This window comes from Prinia subflava, chromosome 8 (assembly GCF_021018805.1).
Source record: "Prinia subflava isolate CZ2003 ecotype Zambia chromosome 8, Cam_Psub_1.2, whole genome shotgun sequence".
NCBI classification, from domain to species: Eukaryota; Metazoa; Chordata; class Aves; order Passeriformes; family Cisticolidae; genus Prinia; species Prinia subflava.
In genome coordinates this window covers 15,299,746-15,307,535 of record NC_086254.1, presented here as the reverse complement: position 1 = coordinate 15,307,535, position 7,790 = coordinate 15,299,746, and the positions used below count along the sequence as shown (strand labels likewise).

The window sequence follows — 7,790 nt, the reverse complement described above, 5'->3', positions numbered from 1 at the left end:
TGGGGCAGGGAATGGGGCAGGGAATGGGGCGGGAATAGACAGGGAATGGGGCAGGGAATGGGGGTGGGAATGGGGCAGGGGATGGGGCGGGAATGGGGCGGGAATGAGGCAGGGAATGAGGCAGGGAATGAGGCAGAAACGGGGCAGGGATCCCCGATCCCTTTCCCAACCATCCCATCCCGGTGCCGGTTTTGCCTCCAGGGACGCGCGGGCTGCGGTTGGTGATGGAATTCCTGCCCAACGGGTGCCTGCGGGATTTCCTGCAGAAGAACCAGCCCCGCCTGGAGCACGGGACGCTGCTGCTCTACGCCTGGCAGATCTGCAAGGTGGGCTCGGGGCGGGGTGGGGGGACACGGGGGTGCTGCTGGCCCGGGATGGGGCTGGAACCGTGCCAGGGGTCACCCAAGGATCACCCAAGGGTCACCCAAGGGTCACCTGAGGGTCATTGTCCAGTCCTGCTGGGTCCTGTCCCTGCCAGCGGCTGAATCCTGGCAGGAGCAATGCCATGGGTCACCCAAGGGTCACCCAAGGGTCACCCAAGGGTCATCCAAGGGTCACCCAAGGGTCATTGTCCAGTCCTGCTGGGTCCTGTCCCTGCCAGCGGCTGAATCCTGGCAGGAGCAATGCCATGGGTCACCCAAGGGTCACCCAAGGGTCATTGTCCAGCCCTGGGGGTGCTGCTGGGTCCTGTCCCTGCCCTGAGCTCCATCCTGGCTGCACCAATACCATGGGCCACGCAAAGGTCACCTAAGGGTCACCCAAGGGTCATTGTCCAGCCCTGGGGGTGCTGCTGGGTCCTGTCCCTGCCCAGAGCTCCATCCTGGCCACACCAATGCCATGGGTCACCCAAGGGTCACCTAAGGGTCACCCCAGGGTCATTGTCCAGCCCTGGGGGTGCTGCTGACCCAGGATGGGGGCTGGAACCATGCCAGGGGTCACCCAAGGGTCACCTAAGGGTCACCCAAAGGTCACCCAAGGGTCATTGTCCAGCCCTGGGGGTGCTGCTGGGTCCTGTCCCTGCCCTGAGCTCCATCCTGGCCACACCAATGCCACGCTCCCCCCTCGGGCTGTGCCCCAGCCGGGATGAGCCCCCCAGGACCCTCCCCGGGGGGGGTTCCCCAGCCCTGGGGGACCCTCCCCTGTCCCCGCTCCCCTCGAGCGGCCGCCTCCCGGCAGGGCATGGAGTACCTGGGGGCGCAGCGCTGCGTGCACCGCGACCTGGCCAGCAGGAACATCCTGGTGGAGAGCGACAGCCACGTCAAGATCGGCGACTTCGGGCTGGCCAAGCTGCTGCCGCAGGACAAGGATTACTACGTGGTGCGGGAGCCCGGCCAGAGCCCCGTGTTCTGGTGAGGGCGGGACGCGGGGGACGGCTGGAATTCCAGCGGGATCTGGGACTCAGGATCCGCTTTTCCCGGGGCTCAGAATCTGCTTTCCCGGGGCATAAAATCCCCTTTTCCTGGGGCTGAGGACCTGCTTTTCCCGGGCTCAGAATCCCCTTTTTCCCAGGTCTCAGGACCTGCTTTTCCTGGGACTCAGGATCCTCTTTTTTGGGGCTCACAATTCACTTTTTCCCTGGCTCAGAATCCCCTTTTTCCTGGGGCTTAGGATTCCCTTTTCCCGGGCTCAGGATCCCCCTTTCCTGGGTCTCAGGATTCAGGATCCCCTTTTCCTCTTTTCCCGGGACTCAGGATCCCCTTTTCCCCTTTTTCCCGGGACTCAGGATCCCCTTTTCCCCTTTTTCCCGGGACTCAGGATCCCCTTTTCCCCTTTTTCCCGGGACTCAGGATCCCCTTTTCCCCTTTTTCCCGGGGCTCAGGATCCCCTTTTCCCCTTTTTCCCGGGACTCAGGATCCCCTTTTCCCCTTTTCCCCGGGATTCAGGATCCCCTTTTCCCCAGGACTCAGGATCCCCTTTTTCCCGGGGCTCAGGATCTGCTGTTCCTGGGACTCAGGATCCCCTTTTATGGAGCTCCAGATCCCCTTTTCCCAGGGTCAGAATCCCCTTTTTCTCAGGTCTTGGGACTCAGAATCCTCTTTTTCCCAGGGCTCAGAATCCCCTTTTCCCGGGCTCAGAATCCCTTTTTCCCCTTTCCCAGGCCTCAGGACTCAGGATCCCCTTTTCCCTTTTTCTCGGGCTCAGTATCCCCTTTTTTCCAGGGCTCAGGACTCAGGATCCCCTTTTCCTCTTTTCCTGGGGCTCAGGATACCCTTTTTCCCTGGCTCAGAATCCCCTTTTTCCCTGGCTCAGAATCCCTTTTTCCCGGGGCTCAGAATCCCCTTTTCCCATTTTTCCAGGACTCAGGATCCCCTTTTCCCCAGGACTCAGGATCCCCTTTTCCCATTTTTCCCAGGTCTCAGGATCTCCTTTTCCCAGACTCAGGATCCCTTTTTCCCTGGCTCAGGATCCCTTTTCCCCAGGACTCAGGATCCCTTTTTCCCAGACTCAGGATCCCCCTTTTTCCCGGCAGGTACGCCCCGGAATCCCTGGCTGACAACATCTTCTCCTGCGCCTCCGACACCTGGAGCTTCGGGGTGCTCCTCTACGAGCTCTTCACCTACAGCTCCAAGAGCAGGAGCCCCTCGGAGGTGACGTTTGTCCCGGGAGAGGAGGGGGGTCCTTCCCCCCGGGACGAGCCCCCCGGAGCTCACGGCTGTGCCCCGGTGCCCGCAGGAGTTCCTGCGGATGATGGGCACGGCCAGGCCGGCGCAGATCATCTGTCACCTGCTGGAGCTGCTCAAGGACAACCGGAGACTGCCGGCCCCCGCCGGCTGCCCCGCAGAGGTGACGGCGCTGGGACCCCGAGAACCCCGGGAACGGGACCCAAAATACCCCGGGAACGGACCCAAAATACCCCGGGAACGGGACCCTGAGCACCTCAAAGAGCAGGGAAAGGACCCTAAATACCCCAGAGAAGGGATCCTAAATATCCCAGGGAATGGATACTAAATACCCCAGATAAGGGATCCTAAATACCCCGGGGCTGGGACCCTAAATGCCCTGGGGAAGGGACCCCGAGCACCCCGGGAATGGGACCCCGAGCACCCCAGGAACAGGGCCCCGAGCACCCCAAAGAGCCAGGAAAGGACCCTAAATACCCCAGAGAAGGGATCCTAAATATCCCAGGGAATGGATACTAAATACCCCAGAGAAGGGATCCTAAATATCCCAGGAATGGGACCCTAAATGCCCTGGGGAAGGGACCCTGAGCACCCCAGGAACGGGACCCAAAATACCCCAGGAATGGGACCCTGAGCACCCCAGGACAGGGACCCCAAGCACCCCAAAGAGCAGAGAAAGGACCCTAAATACCCCGGGGAATGGATCCTAAATACCCCGGGGCTTGGACCCTAAATGCCCTGGGGAAGGGACCCTGAGCACCCCAGCAATGGGACCCAAAATACCCTGGGACAGCGACCCAAAATACCCTGGGAATGGGACCCTGAGCACCCCAAAGAGCAGGGAAAGGACCCTAAATACCCCTGGGAATGGATCCTAAATACCCCAGGAACGGGACCCTAAATGCCCTGGGGAAGGGACCCTGAGCACCTCAGGAACAGGGCCCTGAGCACCCCAAAGAGCAGGGAGGGGACCCTAAATACTGGGGAATGGATCCTAAATACACCAGGAACAGAACCCTAAATGCCCTGGGGAAGGGACCCTGAGCACCCCAGGAACGGGACCCAAAATACCCCGGGACAGGGACCCTGAGCACCCCAAAGAGCAGAGAAAGGACCCTAAATACCCCGGGGAATGGATCCTAAATACCCCGGGGCTGGGACCCTAAATGCCCTGGGGAAGGGACCCTGAGCACCCCAGCAATGGGACCCAAAATACCCTGGGACAGCGACCCAAAATACCCTGGGAATGGGACCCCGAGCACCCCAAAGAGCAGGGAGGGGACCCTAAATACCCCTGGGAATGGATCCTAAATACCCCGGGGCTGGGACCCTAAATGCCCTGGGGAAGGGACCCTGAGCACCCCAGGAACGGGACCCTGAGCACCCCAGGAATGGGACCCTGAGCACCCCAAAGAGCAGGGAAGGGACCCTAAATACCCCAGAGAAGGGATCCTAAATATCCCAGGAATGGGACCCTAAACACCCCAGGGAAGGGACCCAAAATACCCCAGGAATGGGATGCAGAGCACCCCAAAGAGCAGGGAAAGGACCCTAAATATCCCACAGAAGAGACCCTAAATATCCCAGGGGAGGGACCCCAAATCCCCCAGGGGAGGGACCCCAAATCCCCCAGGGAAGGGACCCAAAATCCCCCAGGAATGGGATCCTGAGCACCTCAAAGAGCAGGGAAGGAACCCTAAATATCCCAGAGGAGAGACCCTAAATATCCCACAGGAGAGACCCTAAATATCCCAGGGAAAGGACCCCAAATCCCCCAGGGAAGGGACCCCAAATCCCCCAGGGAAGGGACCCCAAATCCCCCAGGGGAGGGACCCCAAATCCCCCAGGGAAGGGACCCCAAATCCCCCAGGGGAGGGACCCCAAATCCCCCAGGGAAAGGGCCCTGTGCCCCCCAAGGATCGGGGTCCCCGGGGTCCCCTCCGTGCCCTGATGGCCCTGCCGTGTCCCCTGTCCCCTCCCCAGGTGTACGCGACCATGATGAGCTGCTGGGCCTTCTCCCCCGGCGCCAGGCCCACTTTTGGGGAGCTGTCCCCCAAACTCGAGGAGCTGCGGGAGGGCCGGAGCAACGCTCGGGGGTAGCACCCCCCGGAATCCCACCGGGACCCCCAATCCACGCTGATGCTTCGGCTTTTCCCCCCTTTTTTTTCCTCCCCATGGCAGAATTTATCCTTATTTTATCAGAATTTGGTAGATTTTCCTGCTGAGGGGGCACACATGTGGACAAAAACCCCGCACCCATTTGGCTTTTCCCCCTTTTTTTCCTCCCCATGGCAGAATTTATCCTTATTTTATCAGAATTTGGTAGATTTTCCTGCTGAGATGAGCAGAGGGGGGACACATGGGGACAGAGACCCCCAAATCCCTTCGGCTTTTCCCCCTTTTTCCTTCCCTCCATGGCAGAATTTATCCTTATTTTATCAAAATTCAGTAAATTTTCCTGCTGAGGGGGGACACATGTGGACAAAAAACCCCGCACCCATTTGGTTTTTCCCATTTTTCCTTCCCTCCATGGCAGAATTTATCGTTATTTTATCAAAATTTGGTAAATTTTCCTGCTGAGGAGGGACACATGCGGACAAAAACCCCACACCCATTTGGCTTTTCCCCCCTTTTTTCCCTCCCCATGGCAGAATTTATCTTTATTTTATCAAAATTTGGTAAATTTTCCTGCTGAGGAGGGACACATGCAGACAAAAACCCCACACCCATTTGGCTTTTCCCCTTTTTCCCTCCCCCCGTGGCAGAATTCAGCCTCATTTAATCAAAATTTGGTAAATTTTCCTGCTGGGGTGAAGTGAGGGGGGACACACGGGGACAAAGACCCCCCAATCCTTTTGGCTTTCCCCCTTTTTCCCTCCCTCAGTGGCAAAACCCAGCCTTATTTTATCAGAATTTGGTAAATTCCTGCTGAGATGAGGGGGGGACACATGGCAACAACGCTACCCCTTTGGCTTTTCCACCTTTTTTCCTTCCCCATGGCAAAATCCAGCCTTGTTTTATTAAAGTTTGGTAAATTTTATCATAATTTGGTAAATTTTCCTGCTGGGTGAAGTGAGGGGGGATACATGAGGACAAAGACCCCCAAATCCCTTCAGCTTTTCCCCCTTTTTCCTTCCCTCCATGGCAGAATTTATCGTTATTTTATCAAAATTTGGTAAATTTTCCTGCTGAGGAGGGACACATGCGGACAAAAACCCCACACCCATTTGGCTTTTCCCCTTTTTCCCTCCCCCCGTGGCAGAATTCAGCCTCATTTAATCAAAATTTGGTAAATTTTCCTGCTGGGGTGAAGTGAGGGGGGACACACGGGGACAAAGACCCCCCAATCCTTTTGGCTTTCTCCCTTTTTCCCTCCCTCCATGGCAAAAATCAGCCTTATTTTAATAAAGTTTGGTAAATTTTATCATAATTTGGTAAATTTTCCTGCTGGGGTGAAGTGAGGGGGGACACATGAGGACAAAGACCCCCAAATCCCTTCAGCTTTTCCCCCTTTTTCCCTCCCTCCATGGTAAAATTCAGCCTTGTTTTAATAAAGTTTGGTAAATTTTATCATAATTTGGTAAATTTTCCTGCTGGGGTGAAGTGAGGGGGGATACATGAGGACAAAGACCCCCAAATCCCTTCAGCTTTTCCCCCTTTTTCCCTCCCTCCACGGCAAAATTCAGCCTTATTTTAATAAAGTTTGGTAGATTTTATCCAAATTTGGTAAATTCCTGCCGGGATGAGCAGAGGGGGGTGGGATGGAGCACTGGGAATTCCCAGACCCTCAGGACCCACCCCCGGCCAGGAGCAGCCTCATTCCCTGTGGAATTCCCAGCAGGGAGAAGGGAGCGGGATTCGCCCCCCATCGTCCCCAAACCCCCCCAGACCCCTCCTCAAACCCCCCCAGAGAGACCCCAGAGCCCCCCAAGTGCAGAATCCGGTGGGACAGGGATGGGGCCACGGATTTTGGGACCCTGTCTGAGGTGGTGGCACCAGCCCAGATGTCACCAAGAGCCACCAAACCCTCCTGGAGTCACCCCCAGGACCCCCAGAGCCCCCTAGTCCCTCACACTGGAGCTGGGGACACCCTGGGGACCCCAGGATCCCGTGGGAACCCTCCCAGTGGGACAGGGATGGATCCAGGTGGTGGCACCAGCCCAGATGTCACCAAGAGCCACCAAACCTCCCTGAGACACCCCTGGAGCCCCCCAGGTGCAGAATCCAGCGGGACAGGGATGAGGCCACAGATTTTGGGACCCTGTCCGATGGGTGCCACCAGCCCAGATGTCACCAAGAGCCTCCTGGAGAGACCCCCAGAGCCCCCCAGTCCCTTGGTGCCACCCTCACAGCAAAGCTGGGGACACCCTGGGGACCCCAGGATCCCTGGGGACCCTCCCAGTGGGACAAGGACAGATCCAGGTGGTGGCACCACCCCAGATGTCACCAAACCCTCCTGGAGACACCCCCAGTTCCCTTGGTGTCACCCTCACAGCGGGGCTGGGGACACCCTGGGGACCCTGTCCTGGGGGTGCCCCCCACCCCTTTGCCCACCCACCCCGGGCACCTCAGCCCGGCCCTGCCTCAGTTTCCCTGCGGGGAGGAGCCACCGGCGCCGTTCCCAAGGAGCTCCGGGAGTCTCCTGGGATGGGATTGGGATGGGATCCATGGGATGGGATTGGGATTGATGGGATGGGATGGGGATAGGATGAGAATATGGGATGGGATTTATGGGATGGGATGAGATTGGGATTGGGCCTGATGAGATGGGAATGTGGGATGGGATTGAGATTGATGGGATGGGAATATGGGATCCATGGGACGGGATGGGATAGGAATACGGGATGGGATGAGACTGGAATTGATGGGATGGGAATATGGGATGGAAGTGTGGGATGGGCTGGGCTGGGATCCATGGGATGGGATGGGATCTGTGGGATGGGATTTATGGGATCCATGGGATGGGATTTATAGGATAGAATTCATGGGATCCATGGGATGGGATCCATGGGATTGGGATGGGGTCCATGGGATTGGAATGGGGTCCATGGGATGGGATTTATGGGATGGGGTCCATGGGATCCATGGGATGGGATCCATGGGATTGGGATGGGATCCATGGGATTGGGATGGGATCCATGGGATTGGGATGGGATCCATGGGATGGGA

At 57.8% G+C, this 7,790-nt stretch overlaps 1 protein-coding gene across 1 annotated transcript; it reads left to right on the top strand.

Moving 5' to 3' along the window:
* The first annotated feature begins 132 nt into the window (after window positions 1-132).
* LOC134553639 (tyrosine-protein kinase JAK3-like) lies at window positions 133-6,297 on the top strand. The gene is made up of 5 exons (XM_063403569.1): window positions 133-326; window positions 1,177-1,349; window positions 2,471-2,588; window positions 2,674-2,784; window positions 4,605-6,297. Exons 1-5 carry the CDS (start codon window positions 225-227, stop codon window positions 4,719-4,721), a joined length of 621 nt encoding a protein of 206 aa, XP_063259639.1. The 5' UTR covers window positions 133-224; the 3' UTR covers window positions 4,722-6,297.
* The last annotated feature ends 1,493 nt before the right edge of the window (window positions 6,298-7,790 follow it).

What these genes read in the sequence shown, in the direction of transcription:
- LOC134553639 (XM_063403569.1), top strand. Translation starts at nt 225, where the DNA reads ATGGAATTCCTGCCCAACGGGTGCCTGCGGGATTTCCTGCAGAAGAAC. An exon ending in ACGCCTGGCAGATCTGCAAG is followed by an intron (nt 327 to 1,176) that starts GTGGGCTCGGGG and finishes GCCTCCCGGCAG; the next exon opens with GGCATGGAGTACCTGGGGGC. An exon ending in AGAGCAGGAGCCCCTCGGAG is followed by an intron (nt 2,589 to 2,673) that starts GTGACGTTTGTC and finishes CGGTGCCCGCAG; the next exon opens with GAGTTCCTGCGGATGATGGG.